Source organism: Hypanus sabinus, chromosome 13 (genome assembly GCF_030144855.1).
Source record: "Hypanus sabinus isolate sHypSab1 chromosome 13, sHypSab1.hap1, whole genome shotgun sequence".
NCBI classification, from domain to species: Eukaryota; Metazoa; Chordata; class Chondrichthyes; order Myliobatiformes; family Dasyatidae; genus Hypanus; species Hypanus sabinus.
In genome coordinates, this window is record NC_082718.1 from 27098285 (window position 1) to 27122492 (window position 24208).

At 41.0% G+C, this 24208-nt stretch overlaps 1 protein-coding gene across 13 annotated transcripts in view; it reads left to right on the forward strand.

Annotated features, from left to right (window-relative positions):
• Positions 1–10047, forward strand: part of celf2 (cugbp, Elav-like family member 2) — a 1092382-nt gene extending 1082335 nt beyond the window's left edge. For all 13 annotated transcript variants that reach the window (XM_059987350.1, XM_059987354.1, XM_059987344.1 and 10 more), the window contains 3 exons: positions 4709–4852; positions 5899–6069; positions 7363–10047. In XM_059987350.1, the coding sequence (XP_059843333.1) occupies positions 4709–4852; positions 5899–6026 (272 nt within the window). In that variant the 3' untranslated portion in view covers positions 6027–6069; positions 7363–10047. The remainder of the gene's footprint in view (positions 1–4708; positions 4853–5898; positions 6070–7362) is intronic.
• Positions 10048–24208: the final 14161 nt, after the last annotated feature.

Genomic DNA, 24208 nt, shown 5'->3' on the forward strand with positions numbered 1-24208 from the left:
ATCAGAGTGGTAGTCTATGTGCAGTGCCGGAAGAGATGGAGGCGATCTTAAATAGATTTTTTTGCATCTGCGTTTACTCGGGAGAAGGACACAGAGACTTTAGATGTGAGGCAATGCAGTAGCAAGGTCATAGATCCCATACAGATAACAGAAGAGGAGGTGTTTGCTGGCTTGAGGCAAATTAGGGTTGGCTAAACCCCCAGGGCCTGACAAGGTGTTCCCTCGGACCCTGTGGGAGGCTAGTGCAGAAATTGCAGGGTCCCTAGCAGAGATATTTAAAATGGGTGAGGTACTGGAGGATTGGAGGATAGCTAATGTTATTCTGTTGCTTAAGAACAGCTATAAGGATAGGATGGGAAATTGTAGGCCAGTGAGCCTGACATCAGTAGTGGGAAAGTTATTGGAAGGTATTTTAAGGGACTAGGTATGTAAGATAGACAGGAACTGATTAGGGATAGTTGGCATGGCTTTATGTGTGGTAAGTCATGTCTAACTAATTGTATCAAGTGTTCTTTGAGGAAGTTACTGTGAAAATTGATGAAGACAAGGCATTGGAATTGGATGTTGTCTACATGGACTTCAGCAAGGCTTTTGACAAGGGCCTTCATGGGAGGTTGGTCAAGAATGTTCAGTTGCTTGGCATTCAGGATGAGGTAGTAAATTGGATTAGACATTGGCTTTGAAAAAGAAGCCAGAGAGTGATTGTAGACGGTTGGCCCTCTGACTGGAGGCCTGTGCCTAATGCCGTGCTGCATGAATCAATGCTGTGTCCAGTGTTGTTTGTCATCTATATCAATGAAATGGTAAACTAGATCAGCAAATTTGCATATTACACCAAGATTCAGTGTAGTGGACAGTGAGTAAAGCTAGCAAAGCTTGCATTGGGATCTGGACCAGCTGAAAAATGGCAGATTGTATTTAATGCAGACAAGTGTGAGGTGCTGCACTTTGCAGGGGGTGGGGGGAACCAACCAGGGTAGGTCTTACAAGGTGAACTGTAGGGCACTAAGGAGTGCATTAGAACAGAGGGGTCTGGGAAAGCAGGTCCATAATTCCTTGAAAGTGGTGTCATAGGTAAGTAGGGTCATAAAGTAAGCTGTTGGCACATTGGCCTTCATAAATCAATGTATTGAGTACAATGTTATGTTAAAATTGTATAAGACCTCCTAACTTTCACCTACCTACAGTCAAGATGAAAGAGTGCAGAAAAAATTTACGTTGCCAGGACTTGCAGGCCTGAATTACAAGGTTAAATAGATTAGGACTTTATTCTCTAAAACATAGAAGATTGAGGGGAGATTTGATAGAGGTATATAAAACTATGAGGGGTATAGATAGGATAAATGAAAGCAAGCTTTTTCAACTGAGTCTGGGTGACACTACAACTAGAGGTCATGGGTTAAGGGAGAAAGGTGAAATGTGTAAGGGGATTGCGATGGGGAAATTATTCACTCAAAGAGTGGTGAGAGTGTGGAACAAGCTGCCAGCCCAAATGGTGGATGTAGGGTCGATTTCAACATCTAAGAGAAATTTGGATAGGTACATGAATGGAGTGCTCTGGTCCGAGTGAAGGTGAAGGGGAAGGTTCTTTGACCTATAAGGTTAACTGTGGTTCTCTCTCCAGAGATGCTGCCTGACCTACTGACAGTCTTCCTGCGTCTTCTGGGAATGGACAATAATCCTTGTGTTAGACTTGAGTATTGAACCCATACAGTCAGTGAAGATGGAATTGGTTCTTGGAAAAGGAGAACAGAATAATCATCTGATGAGATGGTCATTTTTATTCTTTGATGGCCATATCCCGTTATGTAGTCTCCTTCGAAGTAGCGCACACAGAATGCTGGAAGAATTCAGCAGGTCAGGCAGCATCAGTGAAAAGCAGACGTTCTAGACGTTCAGTTGAATGTGTTACTCTGGATGTGTTACTCCAGCATCTGCAGAATCTTGTGTTTATGTACTTTTTTAGTTTTTTAGTAAAGGTAAGTTTTCTCACAGAGAGTGGTGGGTGAATGGTGGTGGTAGATGAAGACATATTAGTGACATTTAAGACACTGTTAGATAGCCACATGGATGATTGAAAACTTTGAGGGCTTTGTAAGAGGGAAAGGTTGATCTTAGTGTAGGTTAAAGTGTTGGCATGACATTATGGGTCAAGGGTCTGTACTGTGCTGTATTGTTCTAAGTTCTGTGTACCTCAGAATAGTTTCGAGATGACATCAGTGCCATGCTGTTGTAACCCCCTGGGTCGCCTCAGGCTCGCTCAGCTCGTTCTCGTCTAGGGGGAGCAGCCTTCGGCCCCGCCAAACTGGGTAATCAGCTGGTGTGGATGCTGTGTGATGTCCCCGCCTCGCCCAAAAACAGACAGTACACCATAAGCGATTAAATGAGTACAATTTATAAAGGTTACTATAACTAAGTGATTAATAATGATACAGTATATATGAAGAGAAAAAAATTAAAGAAAAGGCGCCAAACTTATCCAAGTCCAAACCACTTCGTGCACAACCGTTGGAGCTCAATTTCTGAAGTCTTCTGGCCACCATTCGATCCCCTCCGAACTTCTCGACTCGCAGCTCAGGACCCTCCGAACTCCTCGACTCGCAGCTCAGGACCCTCCGAGTGGTCAACCAAGCACATCTAGCTTCATTCCCCCCTCCTCGGAGTACCTCCCGGCCTCGGACCCCCCCCCCCCCTTTGGGATCCGATCCTCGCCCAGCTTAGAGCATTGCGTCCTCTCTCTCGACCCCCTCGCGCCGATCTCCCCAAAAGCCTGTCAACAAAAGCTTACAGACTCAGAAGAAAGAACATTAATCCCCATTTGGTTTACAAAGGAATACCATTCTCGTTATCAGTAATTAGCATTCCTGCTAGTTAACAAAAGGAAACCCTTTCCCAACAATAACAAAGAAAAAAGAAGAAACCTCCTTTACACTGTAAAGACCTAGCCCAACCAAAAGATCCTGAAGTCTATTATGTATGAAATGTTCTGTGATTAATGTTCTTTTTCCTGGTTTTGACAGAGTTTACTCATACAAGACCTATTGACAAATTTATATTTGATATGTTTGTTTATAAGCACAAGAATATATTGCTGCTGAAACCAGGGAAAGTATGTTTCTTTGAAAGAGAAGGACAAAGGCTCCTGGGTGGTGGTTGTGTGTCTCAATGTCACTGAAATCAAAGGCATCTCTTTTGTTTTCCCTGCTGTTAACCTGCATACCACCATCTCAGAAAAATGAACAAGGAATAAACTACAGAGTTTTGTTGATGAGTTTGATATTATTAGTTTGTCAATGAGTGTTAAGTAATGTTAAATTAGTGACATTATTGACAGTAGATCACTGCTAAAGGCAGTGCCAATTTAGGGATAACTTTTGATAATGAGATGATTGGTATTTAATAATATTAATTATATTGTATGATGTCAATTTAGTTTGGTTTTAATGGGTTTTTTAAATTATTTCCTAATTTTTTTTTATTCTCTCTTTAAAACTAAGCAGGTTTCATTATTCCTTTAATAAACATTTTAATCTCATGCAGCACACACTTTATTGACCCCAAGTGTCTTAGAAATAAATGGATTGTGTGTTCAGGTTAAATGCTGAAGCGCTTTAATCAGTGTGTGGGAGATATTATTGCCTAGTATACTTGGGTCAGCCAGATCTATCACTTAATTAATATAATAATTCACTGACATGAATTATTATGTGACAGACATGCTCCCAACACATGAAAGAATATTTTTTTAATGTAAATATTAACAACCCCACCCCTACACCATACCACCCTGCTAAGGGCTGGAGAGCTTATAACTCAACAACAATGTTTCCTTAAGAGGTTTTGTTTCTTTATAATCAGTACCATTAGTGAGAACAGATCATGTCAGAACTCTCACCTCTATGGTCCCAGATCTGATATAAGGAATTCTGTGACACACTGTTCTAGATTACAGTGGTCTTTTAGTTATGTCATAGGATGTAGATTCATAAATATTGAACTAAAGATATGAATTCAAATCCTACCATGACAGCTGAGAGATATCTGTTCAAGTAACTAATCAAATCTGGAATTAAAATGTTCGTAAACATACAGAACTTTAAAAATCTATCTGATTCACTAGTATCATTCAGGGAAAGAAATTTACTCTTGTTAGATCGTCTGGTCTAAACATGGTTCCGTACCCACAGTGATGTAGTTTGCCCTTAACAATCCTCTGAAATGGCCTAATAAGGTATTTAATTCAAGAGGCAATAAATAGAGGCCCTGCTAGCAATATCCACATCTTGTGTCAGATTTCATTTTTACCGAAGCAAAGCACAAAAGCTTAGTTCTTAAATGTTCAAGAATGAGTTTTCTATCTTCTGGGGATAATGAATCGTCATCCTTCAGGAAAATGATTTCCAAGATCAAACACAGATATCCACCAACAACCTCTGGTGCCTATCATATTCAACATTACAATGTAGAGAGATCACAAGACATTACCATTAGTGATATCTGGTATTGCAAAGGTGAAGGCAGAGTGTAACCCATTGATCCTAAGCATGGGGCCTTTATCGTTGTTGCTTAGGTGAATGTTAGGACCTTACTACCTTTAAAGAAGTTGACGCTTTCAACTTCAGAACTAAAACAGATGTAATTTAAATATGCATAGAATCTTTTTTCGATAAATAGATATGACTTCAGCTTTGTTGAATTTCTTTCCCAGGTCCAGAAGGTGCAAATCTGTTTATTTACCATCTGCCCCAGGAGTTTGGAGATCAGGACATCCTGCAGATGTTTATGCCATTTGGAAATGTTGTGTCTGCTAAAGTCTTCATTGACAAACAGACCAATCTTAGCAAGTGCTTTGGTAAGTATATGTGAATGTAGTTAAAAATATGTATTGATGCCTGATTCAGAAGTTTGTACGTTCTCCCCGTGACCACATGGATTTTCTCCAGGTGCTCCAGTTTCCTTCCACGTTCCAAAGATGTTAGTGAGTTGTGGGCACGCCAGAAGCACAGAGACACTTATAAGCTGCAACAGCACATTTCAAACTCTGTTGGTCATAAACCCCAACAACACGCATCACTGTGTGTTTTGATGTATGTGTGACAAATAAAGCTAATCTGAACTTCAGTTGATCTTAAATCTATAAATTTACACAAATCCCACATCAATCCCATTTTTTATTCTCCTCACTTTCTCCAAACTCTCATACACATCGGAGCAATTTACGGTGACTTTTTACCCTACCAGCCCACATGATGAGCAATTCCAGGGGAAGGTCACGGGGGAACTGTAAAACCCCCCACAGATAGCATTTAAGGTGAGGACAGAACCTGGGTCTCATGCACTGTGAGATACCAACTGCACCACTGTGGGTAGGAAGTCAAAAGACAGGCAGCACTGAAGGCATTTTAATGTACAGTTTTTATTACAGTTATCATTACGGTGCAGACCAGTGTTTTCACCCAGCGAGCGGTTGAATCTAGTGTGCAGGTCAAGTGCTGGTAATTAGGGCTCGTAGGGATAGGTGATTAATGGGCAGCAAGCCCTGATTCTGTGTTCTCTGATTCAATGAACAAAGTTTAAAGTAAATTTACTATCAAAGTACATATATGTCACCATATGCTACCATTCACCATTCACAGAAGATACAAAGAAATATAATAGAGTCAATGAAAACTACACCACGGAGACAGGCAAACAGCCAATGTTCAAAAGAAGGCAAACTGTGCAAATACTTAACATGCAATAATTAAGAAATTTTATTTGCTCATTAACACCATCAAGATGCAATAATGCCTGTTCACCTATGAATGTCTTCATTTTGAATGTATAGTAAGATTGTCTCATTACTTTCCTCCATTTCTCCTAACTTTACGCTCCCCTCCCCCACCCTGACCCCCACAGGTTTCGTAAGTTATGACAACCCAGTCTCCGCACAGGCTGCCATCCAAGCCATGAACGGTTTTCAGATTGGAATGAAGCGTTTAAAAGTTCAGCTGAAGCGATCCAAGAATGACAGCAAGCCCTACTGAGTCTAGTGTGGGAGGTTAATGCTGTTACTTTAGCTTTGTTAGGGTAAGTCCCATGAACCAGCCCGTGGCTGAGGAGGATCATTGCCAACATTCATCAAGAGACAGTTTTAACATTACACTTCCATTCTCCTTTCCCCACCTGTTTTTCCTCCCATTCCCGTTACGTTCAGTATCTTAAATCTTATTGTATTTACAGTATTTAATATTTTGCTTTGTTCCGTTTAAAAAAATGAATTTTGCAAAAAAAAGATGTCTTAAGAGGATTTTGAAAAAAATATAACCGAAATGTGCAATTTAACTCAGCAGCCACTGGTGCCAAACAGGCCCAAGTGATTATCGGGCATCAGACGCTTTATTAGCTTAAGGGACCCAGTTAATGTAGATTAGAAAGGCACCAGCAGTTTACGGGTTAATGATATGGTGGCCTAGCCTGAAATTGATACCAAGAGAAGTACTAACATTTTCTTTTATTTTTTTGGGGGGGGAAATTCTCACTCCAATGAGAACTATTCTGATAGGACACGATCACAAGTTAGATATTAAGCTTTGTGTGATCAGATCACATTGGTCTTTTATTGAAACAAACGCCTTTGAGATCTGTTTCCACTGCCACACGGGGCTCTTTTTTTCGGGAGGGGGCAAGGGATAAAATGGAAGAGAAGATTTAAATGATAACATTTGCCGATGGTTAAATCAAAAATGATTAAGAAGGAAAGCCACAGGCCTGTACATTTTATTTGTAAAAAAAGCAGCTCTATTTTTATACAAATTTTTACTGCCTCAGAAAGATGGAAGTTATTTATTAATTATCTATAGTTAATTTATTGGATACCTGAGATAGTTCATCCTCTATAATAGTTACAGCTTGCCTCGTGAAGTAGTCTCTGATGTGCTAAGAACCAGTTTATCCTTGCAGTTAAACATACACAAAACACATCCTGCAACAATCACGCTTCTCTCGTTTATTTGTATCTTTTAAGTGTGTGGTATCTCATTACTTGTAGCTTCCATTAGTCAAGTTCAAGTCTTTTATTTTAAACCTTGTGACTTTTATTCTTCGTTTACATATTTGTTTAATTAAAAAAAATCTATACTCCTGTCCCAAAACCAATCCATCTCTTTTAACTCTTTTAAAGTACGGATGGATTTTTTGGGTTTTTTATCTGTTGCCGTTGCTTTTATTTTACAGTTATTTAAAAAAAATGCAAATTTATGTGAATGGCTCATAGAATCTAATGACTGAGATTTGCATTATTTCTACAACCATGAGAATGATTTTGTTCCTGCTGCGTAGACTCTGTGTAACTTTTGACTCTTCCTTGTTTTTTTCCCCTAGACATCTTCATGCTCGTTAGTTCATCGTTTGCCTAACATGTCCCTGTGGCGCCAAAAAAATTCAAAAAAAAAGCTCATCGTCCCGTCATTGTTTCTGATGTCTTTCTGACCTCACATCACACTTGGTCCTCCTACTTGACCCCTTTGACCTAGTTTGACTTTGAGATTTTTTGCATGTGACCTCATATAGTTTTGAATTCTAAAGAGTTCAATGTGAAAAGCCTAGCTGCATTTGTGTTGAGACTGAAAAAGAAAAAAAATATTTTAAGAAAGTAAAGCAAGACAAAAATATATAACAGAGAGAGAAGGAAATAAAAAAACCTGTGGCGAAAATGTTTCTTTTTTTTTCATGAAACAAACTTGAAAGTATTATACAGGGATTGGCATTCTGTCTGGTCACTTGGAATAGCGATAGCAATATGTGGCCAGGGAACAGAATGTTGGTTTCTCAATGATGCAGACTACTTCTGATCAGCTGAAGAAACTGGTCGGAGATATTATCAAGAGCTCTGTAATAGTTTTTACATTTTTCAGGCAGTGTAAAGTTTTGATAAGGGCCATTTAAGTGGCTCACTTTCTCATCAATATATATAGAAATGAAAAAACCACTTTTTTTGTAGACTAGTTTAAGATAATTAAAAAAAAAGATGACCCATGTTTGGGGAAAGACTACCTATTTGTGTCACCTTTTGCTGAACTGATTCACACCTAGACAATCTGTGGTAAATGCACATTAAATAACCTATATTTTATACTGTTTAAGTGTATTGGGAGAAGAAAACAAAGAAGTAAGTGTTAACTTCGTCACGTTGGTAACTGTGTGGGTTAAGTTTTGGTGTCATCGCGATTTTTAAGGTTATAACGCATCGGAATTTTTTTTGGCTGACTCGCAAAAGATTTTTTTTTCCGGATGGCCAAAAAAATCTTAACTCGTCAGGTGAAATGGAAAAAAAAAACTACAATTCCAGGACAAAAAAATTGTGTGCTTTGCGTGTAAAATGTTTTTGACGTCTGATTTTTTTTTCACTGTGGGGTTAACAGTTTGACGTACTTTGTTCAGCAAAATGTGAGATTGGCTTTTTTTTCTTTTCGAAAAGAAGAAAACAGCAATTTTAACAGTGCCAAATTCCAACAAAAAAATTAAAGGTACTTCCTGCCTCGCGCTTAATTGTGTTATTTGTGAGAAGTAATTTGATAACATGGGGTATTTTGTTACTTAAGTGTTTTGTAATAATTCTCTCATGTTTGAAAAAAATTAAAGTACAAAAAAAAAGATTAAAACCAGAGAGAAAAAAAGTTTGTTAAATTGTTAAAGCTGTGGTCTTGTTGCCTGAGATGGTTCACTGTTTGTTAATTCTCTTGGTAAAAGTGCTCATATTCCCCAACCTTGACATTCATTGCGATGTTGTGAAAGCAAACCTCATAAAGCTTTTTTTTCTTATAGTTGTAAAATTTAAAAAAATAAAATATTTTAAAAAACACACACACAAAAAATATATATAACACCCCAAGGCAAGAATGTTCAGAACTGGTTTGAAATTAATAAAAAAAAATAATCATTAAGTAGCTATAGCTGCTGAGTATGACTTTCTAACCATTGCAAACTCATTTGTCATTCCTATGTGCATGCACTTGATATGTAATAAAATGTTAACTGTTAACGGGCCAATATTTCTCTGCAATAAGGGCTGGGAGCCAATCAGATCAGTTCGGCTTCCATTGCCTTGGGGACTGATTTTCGGCCTGCTCTTTCCTGACTTCATTTCCCCACACTATCACCTTCACCACCTTCCCACCTGATACGTTGTATTCGGTTTTTTTTTAATCAAGTAAAAAAAAGTAAAAAAAAAGTTGTAGCTTCATTGCGTTTTTTGGAAAATGTCACACAAGACAAGTGTTTGTGCTCCTGTGATGTGAGATCTGGTGTTTGTAGACTATTATCATTTAGGATTAAGACTTAAAGGAAAAAAAACAATATATAGTTTTAGGTATTTGTTTGAGAAAAGCCAAAGTTAATGCAAAATGAGTGGGGGAACTGCAAGCCCATGTGAGTGTTGTAATTCTTTTTGGTGCATTTGACCCTGTATGTGTTGGAAGTTTTTTTTTTGAGAAAAAAGTCAACACGCCACACACACACACACTCAAAAAAAAATAGTGGGCTTTCATATTTCTACAACTTGATTGTAATTATGCATTTTGTACCAGTGGAACTTTTTATACTGGAAATTAAAAAGTGGATATTTCTGCGCCTTCTCTGTGTGGGCCCAGTTATGATGATTTTGAGTCTGATTTCTGGTTGGTGCAGAGAAACTGGTGACTATTTCATTTTAAGAATTTACAAAAAAAAATCAAAAAAAAAACTTTGGCTTGCTTTCCTCATTTCTTTGCATATGCTTAAATGTCAAGAATTTTTGTCAAACAAAATGGGTAAGTTTCTCTTCAATTATGTATTGTGCAGTTACATAAGGTATTAGGACTAGCAGTATTCAACCACATACAGTCAGATAACTGTATTAGTTTTAAAAATATTAGGGGTTTGCTTTTTGCTGTTGAAATCCAAGTTTTTTGCTGATTCTCTGTCCTCATTGTGAACATAACTGTGGAACAGTCGGACTTATTTTTGTAACGTATGTTATTGTGTGATGCAGTTTTGCTTCTGTCTCAAATATTAAACCATTTTTCCTAATACTCGTCTCTCTTTGTGTACTGTTGGTGACGTTCACTGTTGTTTGGCGTTCTTGCAAACCTCACTGTTCCACGTCGTTTCTTTTTTGTTTATTCTCTTTGTTGTGTAGACAAGACACTGCCAATCTTACCAGCTACTTCTGTTCCTCATTCCTCTTTTGGTTCAGTATTTAACTGTTTTGGTTTTCTTTTCTTTTTTTTTGGATAAATACAGCGATTTATACTGTTTTCCAATGTTTTTTTGCTGAACCAGTAGCAAAAAAAAATCTGCAATAAGCTACAATGCAAGGGTCACTGCATGTGAATATTAGACACACGGGAGAACTAATAAATAACCAAAGAAATTGGCGGCTCTTAAAATCTCTGATATGAATGTTATTGTTGCTGATTGTTCTGGATGCATTGAACATAAAGCCAAGTCAAAGTCTGATGGATAAAATGAACTTTTTTTTTAATACAGACCATTTTGGAATAGAATTGGCATCAAAACATGATGGGGAGCTTTAACTGTACTAATTGGGATGATACTGAATTATTCTGAACACAAATTCCATGTTGGTTTTTTTACTCTATTAAGTTAGCTGTTCTTAGTCAAGAAGTTCCCAGCAATGCCTCTAACTGTATCAACTCTGTGTATGATGAGAATTGGTGAAGCGGGAGGGGAAAGAGAGCGACAATCTGTGGGAATCACAACCTTGCCTGCATGCACTGAGCATAATTCAGAGATGCCTCTCCACAATTAGTTTCTAAAATTAAGTTTATTGCAATTATTAGAACAAAAAATACATGAGTAGAGCCACTGTATATGCAATTCTAAAAAAATAATCAATGATTAATTTCAATCCCATGCATGTATCTAGATGTTGAGTTTGAGCAGTGTTGGTGTGATCTACATAACTGTGACCCGTTGCCCGAATGTCTGTGTGTCCCATGGAGGCTGGAGGCTGGAGGCCCGGAGGCGGTCTGTTCGAGGGGCTGTCTGTATGTGTGAGCGGGTGGGTGGGTGGATGGATAGATAGGAGGGAGGAAAGGGGCTTGCTTTGCTGCCGCTGTCCTCCTGAACATTGTGGGCATATGACGTTGTTGGCGCCGGGATGTGTGGCTGCCCACAAGCACGTGGTTAGTTTGTATTGGTTGTTAAATGCAAATGATGCATTTCAATGTAAGTGATAAGTAAGTGAATCTGAATCTAGATTACCTTCATTATCAGTTCCTCTCCCACCCCTCCTGCCAACCGCCATTCTTTCAGGACCAATAATAGAAAACTATCCTTTGGAAAAGTCCTCCATGATTCTTCAGGCAATTAATTTCTGATTATTATTTTTCTTTAGTTCCTTACCACCTTACAGAGTATTGCTGTCACTGACTTTGAAAAGATGATTTTGCACAAACCTACCCTGAGACGGCTACCTTCTCCCCTTCCTGGAGCACCCAACCTTTCCCCCCCCATTTCTGTGGACTGGAGCCACACAACAATTGGGTGCTGGGCTCTCCAAACAGTTTTCATTTCCACTGCTGCCATGTGTTATCAACCAAATCATGTTTCAGCTCTTTCTTTCCTCTCTAGAATGGGAGACAGTACCTCGCCCAGCCCAGGAGCTGAAGTGACTCGCAAAACCACGTGCAGAGCAGGGTTCATGGTGGGAGACATGAACCACAGCCGTGGGCCCAAAGCAAGTATCTTAACCTGTGCTAAGTTCTACCCACCTGTTAGGGGCAGTTACAGTTGACAGGAAAAGCCATACCAGTTAGTAGATTAAATGGTTATATGGGTGTAATTGGGGAGCACAGTTTTATTGAGCCAGATGAGCCTGTTACTATGCTGTATCTCTAAATCATAAAATAATAATGATGTAGTGCTCATTTTATTGGATAAAATAATTTTCACCCATTGCTTTTTAAAAAAATTTGGAACTGCAATTATAATCACAATTCCAATGTGGTTCTTTCCATCCCATTATGTAGATTTCTATCTCGCTTCCCTGCTGTAGGACTGGTCTTCCCAATCGGCTACCGAGTATTCAGGTAGTGTTGACTGCAGTGGGCAGCAAAATTAAGTGGCTTCTGAAAAGGTTCTTAATCCTGTGACTGGCCTGATGAGAGTCGGGATAGGGGCTGGCTGTGTGGAGAACTGGCTCAACATCACTTGGTACAGTGTGCCAGGGAATGGTGTGGCAATGCTAGTTTTGTATCGAGCTGGGTGGGTGACTGAGGCAAGGTGGAGTGAAATTGATTGTGTGTACTAGGCAGGCGACCATAGGGGAGATTGTGTTTAGTATGGCTGCAGTAACTGGAACGCGGGTGAGATTGGAAGCAAGTTAAGGTCAGTTGGCATTAGCTAAATACAGTCCAACTATAGTGTGTAGTGTTGTATGACTTCTATGGCATCCCACAACTTCTTCCCATGAACACACACAAAATGCTGGAGGAATTCAGTAGGTCAGACAGCATTTATGGAAAAGAATAAACAGCTGACATGGTGGGCTGAGATCCTTCAGCAGGATCACAATTTATCCCTTTCAATAGATGCAGCCTGACCTGCGAGTATTGTGTGTTACTCTGGATTTTCGGTGCCTACAGCATCTCTTGTGTTTAGTCTTCTCAAGGATTATTTTCCTACCGTTTTAGAGGGACTCGGTGAGAGGGGTTATGGATAAATTTAATCATGACATACCAAAATGGATCTGATAAATTAGAATATACAAAGAAATTAATAGTACAGAAAGATCAATGGTAAACCAGTTAGTCCATAAGGAAAGGAGGTTGTAAAATCACAGGTGGTCCTTGATACTGTGTGAAAATTAATTTAAAGTCAAAGTAAAATATATTAACAATGTACTTGCTGTATATGTCACCATATACTACTTTTAGATTCATTTTCTTGCAGGCATTTTCAGGGAAATAAAGAAATACAATAGAATTTATGAAAAAACTACATATAAACAAAAAGACTGACAAACAACCAGTGTATAAAAGACAAATTGTGCAAATACAAAAGCAATAGTGAGAACATGAGCTGTAAACAGTCCTTGAACGTGAGCCCGTAGTTGTAGAATCAGTTCAGAGAAGTGTATTACCAGATGGAAATATAATTGCTGCATTGATTTAATCAGAACCAGGTTTACCAGAATCAATGTGTCACAAAATTTGTTGGTTTGCAGCTACAAAACAGTATAAGGCATAAAAATTGCTGTAAGTTACAAAATAAAAAATATTGCAAATATGAATAATGAGATTGTGTTCGTAAGTCACAGACAATTCAGTAATCTGATGGCAAACATTCTTAACTGAAAGACAACCACCATTGTTAAAATGTTGTGAGATGTTAGTTTACTAATGTTTTATTTCTTCAGATGACCCGTTAGTTTTGTAACATGACCGGTCATAAACAAAGCACGCTAGTGACATCAAACGGCAATCTTTTTCTGAATGTGATCTTGATAAATTACCCATTCAGTGGCAGCTTTTCAGTCGTTCCAAAGTAGGATGTTGATCATTTTTGTATATTTTGACCACACATATTAAAATGAGGGACTTTTTGTTGTTAGAGATTCCAGAGCCTGTGCATTTTCATGGACTTGCTATGTTCATGCCAAAAACATTGCTGCCGTCAGCACACCCTCAGACTGTGTTGGTCATTTACGCAAATGATGCATTTCACCATATGTACACGCAGCAAATAGAGCTGATCTCATTTTACGTCACCCAAAAGTTAAGCCCAAAATGTAGCAAATCAAAAGTTCTAGTTTTCAGGACTACGTTCTATTTTGTTCTATCAGACTGAACTACCTTGCTGGGACATGAGGGGCCGCAGATTCTGGAATGTGGAGTGACATGTAAGGTGCTGGAGGAACTCAGTGGGTCAGGCAGCTTCTATGGAGGAAAATGGACAGTTGATGTATTTTAAAAAAAATTTCCCTCTGCATTTCTGTATACCTACTTTTGTGATACTATTTTCAACCTGGCCACTTCTGACATGTTCAAATTTCTGCCAAACTCTGCTTGAAGATATTGGAACATAAAGCAATAATGCAGAGTAGTAGTGCGATCACTCGAGTCGAATATGATGTTCTCTAAAGGGATTGTCTATGGGTAGCTCCCTCAGGTGGCTACAGAGGCTAATCTAGGATACTCATAACCCTTAATGGAGAATGGCTGTACGTCACTTTGTTTAGCATGAGGAGGTTGATGACTGGGCAGACACTACCCTGTCCTTGACAGATTAGGGTCAAAATCCAGTGACATGGATTGCATAATGACTGGGATAACTTCAGCCATCTTCTGCTTTCACTGCCAGCTCCACATTTGAAGCCTGGGCTGGATTTGTCCTTGCCTGGAACCCCCCCGCCTCCCACTTGACCTTACCACCAAGGGTGACCCTACCGGGAGCAAAGTGCCAGTTGACCAAACTCCTGACGGCATCGTGCTCAGGAACTTGCAAGCCTCTCCACCGCAACACGATGAAAAATCTTCAGAGAAGACAGTGCAGTACAGGCCCTGCGGCCTACAATGTTGTGACGATCCTTTAACCTACTCTAAGATCAATCCAACCCTTCCCTCCCACGTAGCCCTCAAACAGGAAGTGCCCTTACCATGAGTGCCAAGGTTTCCCATACAGCTCTGCTGTTTCTGAGAATTTCAGAAACTTAGAAATTCAGCAGGTGAAAGAACAGGTGCCAAGTATTTCAATGGCAAAAAGGAGACCAGCTCACCCAGTACCCCATGATTCACCTCCCTCAGTGTCTCCCACTCTAGCCAGACTTCAGTTCTAATGGTTAATGCATTTTCAGGATGAAGGTATCACTGGGAAGGCCAGTGTTCTGACTCTTCAGAGGGAAGTATTCCCATCGGGTGGGGGAGTTCCTGGGCATAGCAACAGCAAAGGAACAGTGATAAATCTCCAAGTCAAGATGGTGTTCCACTTGGCTAACTTGCAAGTAGTGGTGTTCCCGTGAGGTCACAAGATGGGAAGCGACCTGGGTAAGTAACTGCAGTGCACCATCTAGGTGAAGTACTGCATCCACAGTGTGCTGATGGAAGTTAATGTTTGCGGTGGTTTTGGGACACTGAGGAGATACGGTTTCACCAGATACCCGATGGCAAGATGCAGTAGCCTTGGGGTGTCAGAAAACGAGTCACTTGCCCCAGAATATCCAGCCTTTCACCTGCTTTTGTGAGGATGGTGTTTAGTCAGTTGTGATGATGGTGGCAGAGATCTCGCGGATCTTCATCCATCGTAAGTATAGAAGTGTGACCCGTTGATGATACAGCATTCAGTCCCATTACAACTGAAAGTCAAGACGAGGTGATTTGTCTCTTGATCAACTTTGCCACTTATCGAGCTAGTGGCTGAGGTTTGTTTGCAAGCAGGCAAAAATTGCTCCATTTTCTTATGAGTCAGCTATGGAATAGACCCTCGTACTATCAAGAGCAAACATCCCTGACCTTCGAATGGAAGAAAGATCATTATTGAAGGAGCTGAAGATAGTTGGGGCTTAGACACTTATCTTGAGGGACTCCTACATTGTTGGCCTGGGGCATCCAACAACCCCAGCTGTCTTTGTGCAAGGGAAGACTCCAACCATTGTGTTCCCCCTTAATGTACATTGATTTCAATTTCACCAGGGCTCCTGAATGCCACACTCGGACAAATGCTGCCTTCATGCAAAGGGCAACCATGCTTTCCTCACTTCCAGTATTTAGCTCTTCAGTCCATGTGTGGATCAAGACTGTGACAAGATGTGGAGAGGAATGGTCCTGATAAAATTCAAACTGAATCTCAGTTCTTATGTGCTGCATGCTCAGTATAAGTAAAGTGATTACCACACTATAGTTCTGTTGATGATAGCCTTCATCGAGTGCTATTGATTAAGACTGGAAGTGTCGTACTTATTGTAACAGACATAATTGGGAAACAACCCTGCTCTTGCCTTCAGAAGCCTTTTTGTCCACACCTCTCCCTTTCTTCCCCTGGCCTCTTCCAGATTCATGACCCTCCAACATAGTTGCAGTCCTCCAATTCTAACTAGTCGCCAAAGCACTCATCTATGGGATTCAAATTCAGATTCATTTACCTATCACACGTCAGTACATGGAAATATTCAGTGAAGAAACAACCAAGTCTCTTGCTGGAGACCGCAGCTCAACGCCATCTCAACTGGAAAATAAAGGATTCCTCCCCCAACCCTTCCACTTTCTCTTTCCTCTTCTTGGATGCTTCTTTCAAGCTGCTTCATTGATCAAGCATCTAGTTGTCCAATCCAACCCATTATATCAATGCTGCTCCATTAGTTACTGGGTTCTAGTCCCACACCAGAGATTCCTTAAGGTTGCCATAGCTGGACAGGGGTCGGGGTGGTCTAGTGGAGATGAGCTCCCACTACCTATTTAATGCTCCCAATGATGTGCATCCCAAATAGACTCTGCCAACCATGTCCCTCGTGGACTTCACTTGTGGCTTAGCTACTAATGCTGGTGGAACTGTTTCTACTAATAGGAGTGGCAAAGGCGGCTTACTGGCACCACTGGTCACTTTGGGTAGATGGAGCTCATCAAACACGGATGGCCGCTCATCTAGAAGGAAAACTGATCTCAAACCACCGCTGCCTTCAGCTGCCCTTCATGGGGAGGGCTTTGGGAGTAAACCCTGAGGAAAACAGTGGTCGCCTCACAACATAAAGGAAATGGAAACCATAGAAAGGGTGCAGAGGAGATTTACAAGGATATTACCTGTATTGGGGAGCATGCCTTACAAGAGTAGGTTGAGTGAATGTGGCCTTTTCTCCTTGGAGTGACGGAGGATGAGAGGCGAGCTGATAGAGATGTACAAGATAATGTGAGGCATTGATCATATGGATAGTCAGAGGCTTTTTCCTAGGGCTGACATGGCTGGCCCGAGAGGGCATAGTTTTATGGTGCTTGGAAGTAAGTACAGAGGAGATGTCGGGTAATTATTATTTTTTTTAAATAAACGCAGAGAGTGGTGAGTGCGTGGAAAGGGCTGTGGGCGGTGGAGGTGGAAACAACAGGGTCTTTTAAGAGACTCCTGGATGGCTACATGGAGCTCAGAAAAATAGAGGGCTATGGGTAAGCCTAGGTAGTTCTAAGGTAAGGACATGTTCAGCACAACTTTGTTGGCTGAAAGGCCTGTATTGTGCTGTAGGTTTTCTATGTTTCTATTCCAGAACTGGGGTCCCTAAGGTAGTCCTATGCTGAGTTCAATGCTGACTGGCAACTGTTGTAACACCAGTGGTGCCAAATTGTTTGTCTCTGCCGTTCCTTCGGATTCAGCAACTGCACGGAGAGGGGGCACCTGCCAAATGGGGAACAGCTTGCTCTCCACATTGTACTGCCCTGGCTTGCGTACACATAGACAGCTAGGACACAGCATCCACGGTCAAACCCAACCAATGGACGCCTCCTCCCAGAGACTTGAGCACAAACTGGAAATTGAACTTTATCTCCAGTGCAGCACTAAAGGGGAATTACATTGTTAAATCAAGACCTTGCCCAGTCTCTCAAGTGGATATAAAAACTCTTGTGCCATGCTTTTGAAGAAAGGATAGAGATTGGAGTTAACCATAATATACTGGTCGTTATTATACAAAGATGTGTCGAAGTGCCTGTTTCTGTGCTCTAGCATTCTATAAACTCTTTATCAGTAAACCATTTGATCGGGGTTTATTGTGTACAAATCAGTTGCTGTATTCATTACACTAAAGGAATTGTTCATTGGATAAAAAATTCAAATGAATTCTTCATTAAACTTATTAGTATTATTACAATGTATAGAGTGAAGAAAGTGCAGAAAAGGACTTAGCAAAAAAAATTGTCATAATGAAGCTAAGCTGGTAAAAAAAAATGAATTAAAAACCAGGTTTTATTTGGAAGAGTAGAAATGGCCCTTCAATCTCAGTATGCCATATATGGAGCAGTTGGTGATGTGCTTTGGTAGCTAAGATACTGCTGGAATGTAGGAATTAGCTCTATTTTTTCACATGAGAGGAAAGCTAAAAGGGCTGAAAATAGTTATCAGTTCAAGCAGCATCTGAGGAGAAAGAAGCAGTTGATGGTTCAGCTCAGTAACTTTCCTGATGCAGCATTAATCTTTTTTTCTCATTCTACATCTACATTTGCTGAATGTTTCTAAAATGAGAGGGAAAGTAAATCAGCCATGATTAAATGGTGGAGCAGGCTTGATGGGCCGAATGGCCTAATTCTGCTCCTATGTCCTATGGTCTGTTGGTTTATGTGAATTAGGAGGACAAGGACTATGATGAAATTGGGAATGATACAGAGATAAGTAATGGGCAAATGGCAGCTCAGGGTCAGGCCATAGAAAGTTTTGTAAACCGTTGTAGACAAAACCACACTGAGTAGTGACACGGGTAGAGGAAAATTAATGCTTCACCTGGAACATGAGCTTGGTGTCCAGGATAGTAGAAGATTGGTAGAAGGATAGTAGCTGTTGACCTCAGCCCCAAAATCACAACCCCTCCACACTGCACATGCACCCACAGCATTTCCCAATGACAGGCAAAAGCATGCTGGTGTGGCGGTTAACACATCACTTTACCAGACCAGCAATCACCAATCAGGGTTCAATTCCCACCTCTGCCTGTAAGGAGTTTGTATGTTCTCCCCATGACTGCATGCATGTCCTCTGGGTGCTCCAGTTTTCTCCCACATCCCAACGACATGTAGTTAGGGTTTACATAGAAAATAGGTGCAGGAGTAGGCCATTCGGCCCTTTCAGCCTGCACCACCATTCACTATGATCATGACTGATCATCCAACTCAGAACCCTGTACCTGCCTTCTCTCCATACCCCCGATCCCTTTAGCCACAAGGGCCATATATAACTCACTCTTAAATATAGCCAATGACCTGTTTCCTGTGGCAGAGAATTCCACAGATTTACAAACTGTGGATGTGCACTATGTGGCCAATCACTGATTTGATTTGACCAAAACAATGCATTTCACTGTACGTTTCATAGAACATTTCAACATAGGCCCTTCTACCACTGTGTTGTACCAAACTTTTAACCTACCTTAAGATCAATCTAACCTTTCACTCCTACATAGCTCTCCATTTTTTTTTATTTTTACATCCATGTGCCTGTCCAAGAGTCTTTTAAATACCCTAATGTATCTGGCTCTACCACCACCTTCCCCAGCAGTAGGTTCCACACACCCAACACTCTTTACATAAAGCAACTTAGCTCTGACATCCCCCACCCCCCCATGCTAGCCTCCAATCAACTTAATTATACCCCCTCATATTAACCATTTCCACCCTGGGAAAAAGTCTCTGGTTGTCCACTCAATCTTTGACTATTATGAACATGTGCCATGTTTTGATGTGGTTGGCATCCATCTGTCTCAAAGGACAATGAGTGATGATGATCATGACAAGCCTGGGAGGAAGCTGAGGAGATCCCGAGATGTTCAGTCATGAAGACCCCCTGTCAGCCTCACCAGTGTAGTCCAAAGGAAGGCTTATGATGCAATACGTTTGGCACCAGCTTGGAAGCAGGAGCTGCCGGAAGGATGTTCAATGACACCCAGCCGTCTTAGGGGCTCCACTGCGGATTTGCTGTCTGGGTTTAACTCCTGTAGCCTTCACCTCTCCCGAGGCTGCCCACAAGGCAGTGGGGCTATTTACCCGTAGCTGGGGATCTGGGTCATGAGCACCAGGTGTGTCCACACATTGGTGGGCCTCCATGCTAGGTGTGCAGGGGCCACACCTCCTCCCCAACCTCTGTAGTTCTGTCCGACAGAAAGGAGTTCAGTTTCAGTGTGCCACCAGTGAGGAGGCACTACATGAGGCTCGCTGTTGGAGAGGCTGTGCACTGACAGGGAGAGACTCACACATTCAGCTCTCCTTTTAGCAAGTCAGCTAGCCAGCCAGGGAAGCTAAAAGTGAGAGTGACAAGCACTACCCACTACACTACCACACTAGACGCATCGCAACAACCAATTTGACGCTAATGGACGTGTTTCGATGTACATTTGACAAATAAAGCTAATCTTTACTTCGAAGTAATTTCAGTGTGATTAGTTTGTGAAACCAGTTCTACTCATGGTTCTTGTCCATTTGGACCTTGTCCAAGTTGGTTGTCTTCAGCCTTTCCAATTAGAGTAATATCCTGTGTTAAAACTGTAACAACACAGCATCATAATTGTGCACTTGGGAGTAATCATTCATTACTCCCATAGCTAGTTCTCCAGCTTCCTACAGCTGCACTTAAATGTAGACCCTTCAGACTAATTGTTAAATGAACTACACTATGTTAATATTAATTAAAGGCCTTGCACACTGTTGATTTTTGGAGGTCAGCAGTTCTCAACTTAATCCTGCATCCTCAAGGAGATTTACACTCAGTGGCCATTTTATTAGGTACACCTGCCCTTTAATGCACATATCTAATTTAACCAATCATGTGACAGCAACTCAATGTATAAAAGCATGCAGATATGGTCAAGAGATTCAGATGTTTTTCAGACCTAACATCAGAATGGGGGGAAAAATGTGATCTAAGTGACTTTGACCGTGCAATGATTGTTGGTACCATACCCAAAATCAGAAACTGGTGATCTCCCGGGATTTCCAATGACAATAGTTTCTAACGTTTACAGAGAATTGTGCAAAAAATCAGGGGGAAAATCCAGTGTGTGGCAGTTCTATGAGCAAAAACACCTCATTAATGAGCGAGATCAGAGAATGGCCAGACTGGTTCAAGCTGACAGGAAGGCAACAGTAACTCAATTAACCACGTGTTACAACAGTAGTATGCAAAAGAGCATCTGTGAACACACAACATATTGAACCTTGAAGTGGATGGGCTGCAGCAGCAGAGATCACACTGGGCTCCACTCCTGTACCTAATAAAGTGGCCACTGATAGTGCTTTTGCTGCAAAAACAGACAATGCCATGGAGTGGGAAACAGAATTAATATTTCATCAGTCCTTTTGAAGTGTAGTCACTGATGTAATGAGAGAAACACAGTAGCTCATTTGTACAAAACAAGCTCCCACAAAGATGGGAATTTTTCTTATTCATATTTCAGGACCAGGGCATTACTGGCATAGCCAGCATTTTTTGCCTGTGCCTCATTACTCCCACAGGAAGGCAGCAATGAGCTTTCTTCTTGAACTGAGAGGTTTGCCTGGTCATTTCAATTAAGAGTCAAACTCAATTGGTCTGAAGCCAAGTGCACAGCAGGATGGCCGAGGACAGCAAATTTTCTTCCCTAAATAACACTAGTGATCCAGGTGATTTTTTTTTCCAATGCCAATCTTGAGTTTTACGGACATTATTACACAGATTAATTGTTGTTTATAAGAATCAAACTGTCCCTGGGATGTTTCCCTTCTGATTACCGGCCTGGTAATTTAATTGCAAGCCGATTTAAGGGCAAGAATTAGATTAAAGCCATTCAGCCTCTTACATCTACTCTTCTTCCAACAAAATTATGGATGGTCATTCAAACCAGTTTTACTAAACCTAGAAACCTTGATTGAATACATTTAAAAATCTATCAAGCTGTGTCCTGAATACACTCAGTGACTGGAGAATTCCAAAGAATTTGCAGAAGTGGTGAATGCAGGTTTGGTTTCAACATTTAAGAGAGGTTTGGATAAGTGCATGGCTGGGAGGGGTATGGAGGGATATGGTCCAAGTGTAGCTAAGGTATAACAGTTCAGCATGGACTAGATGGGCCAAAGGGCCAATACTGTCCTGTAGTACTATGATTCTCCATCAACAGGGTGAAGAAATTCCTTCTCTTCCTCAATGTCCAACCCCTTGTTTTTAGAGTGTGACCCCGGGTTCCAGACACGACAATAAAGTAAAAAACCACCCTACAAATACACTTTACAGAATCATAAGAATTTTGCCCCTCAGCATGACCATCTTCCCTTTAGCTTAGAAATTTGGCTTGCAGCTTCCCTTGGTACCCTCGGCCAGCTGATGTAGAACACTAAAGTTTACTCAGCTCAGTTGAAAAGTCCATAGTTCAAGTTTAATGGTCATTCAACCATACATGAATACTGCCAAACAAGACGGCATTACTCAGGGGCCAAGGTGCAAAACACAGTCCAACAGTCACAAGCAGTACAAGGCACATACAAGGTATCAGTTAAAAAATATATATATATTGTCCAAGACACTGAGTTCATAAATGTTGCAGCAGTTTGCAGTTGAACATAATATGGATTATCTTCTGCAGAGCAAACACTGGGGGACAGCACCAACTCCAACTTGGACACCATGTCATACTGCCCACAGCAAACCGGTGGAGCATACCATCTCCAACACCTCTCTCCTAGACAGCCGCAAGTAGGCAACATCGTGGCTTGAGGCCTCGTTCTTGCTACGGCCAAGGCAATGCAGCTCCCCACCATCCACCAATAAATCAGTGAATCAGCTTTCCACATTAACAGGGTCTTGCAATCACAAGAGAAGTGACAAAGGTGATCACTCACGGTTAGGTTGTGCACCGACACCTCTCTGACGCATGCAGCAGTGCGATCCACACCAAGTCCAGCTCCTTCAGTTTCTCTGCCAACAAGCAACTCGCTGATGAATAGACCTGCGGTACTTTAAATTCTTAATATCCAGCAAGGTCTTACAATTATATAAAAAAAATGCTTAAATAAGACAATAACACCTTTGGTTGACCTCATAGAAGCCACTGCAACCAAGTAATTATCTAAAAACTTTGATGTGCCATTTCAAATACTATAGTGAACCTTTGACACCCTCATTAATCAAAAACCTATCAAGCTCTGCTTTAAATGTACCCAATGACTTGACCGTCACAGATTCACCACTTTCTGGTTAAAGAAACTCTTCATCATCTCTGTGCACAGCCTTAGAATATAAGAACGTACCTTTGGAACAAAGGAATTGGAATTGGAATTGGAAACATCCCCTGCACATCCTCTCTATCTGGACTTTTCAATATTTGGTAGGTTTCAATGAGATTGCCCCTCAATCTCTTCCTAAGGAGAGGATGGACAAAGTTGAGTTGTTTTCTCTGGAGTGGCAGAGACTGTAGGGAGATGTGATGGAAGTTTATGAAATTATTATGAGATGCACAGATAGAGTAGACAGCCAGAATCTTTGACAGAGTTTTAGAAAAGGGCAATGCAGAGCCGAGGGAGAATTAAGTGGATGGGTCACTTTCCTGTGTGGATGGGCATTCCCTACACTGCCATGTGCCAGTTGAGCAAGAGGTGATTGAAGGCAACATGAACAAAGAAGCTCTGGTCAGGGAAAGGACAACTCATGGTGGTTTCCATCATCCACTGAGAATATAGGCAGGCAGATACTGAGCACAAACCATCAGTGTCACAATGCCCAACCCTTTCTTTACCATTTCCAAACTCTGTGTGATTTAACCCCTAGCAAATGTGAAACAACAGTTGCAAGTTAACCCTCCAACAACTCCATTTTGTGGCAGCTGTGGAGGAAGTGGGCACTGTGCAACATCTGAAATCATTAGCTGTGCTGTCACCATTATGTGTGCAGCGAATTCCAGGAGAAGAGTGTGTTGATGTCAGATATTCCAAAGTGAATTGGACACATGGACCGATTTTCTGAAGACCGTATTTCAGCTGGAAGTGAGCTATTAAACAAATTCTTGGTGTTAAACTGCCTATCCCCCCCAGTTTTAAACTAGAATGGCCTACTTGCCTTCCACAGATGCTACACGACCTGCTTGAATTCCTCCTGCATCTTGTCTAATGTTCCAGATTTGAGCTTCTCCATTCAAAACCGGGACTCATCCCTAGGCATTGTTTATAATTCAATGTCATTCAAGAGATCTGGGGTAATCCATCCTCTCATTCAAATTAGATGCATGGAATGATTTAAATTCACCATAGGTGGCAGAAGGCAGGCTTGTTCTCACCTTAAAGATTCAGTCCAGTGCTGAGGGAGTGTCTCAATCCGGAATTTCAACTCACCTGGTTTCACCTATAACAGGCCATCTTGTACTCCTTCCACTTACCCGCCTTCTGCCAACCATCCCTTCCAGTCATGATGAAGGGTCTTGGCCTGAAAAGTCCACTGTTTATTTCCCTCCATAGATGCTGCGGAACCTGCTGAGCTCCTCCACTAAATTTGTGTGTGTTGATTAAGAACCAGAGGGCAT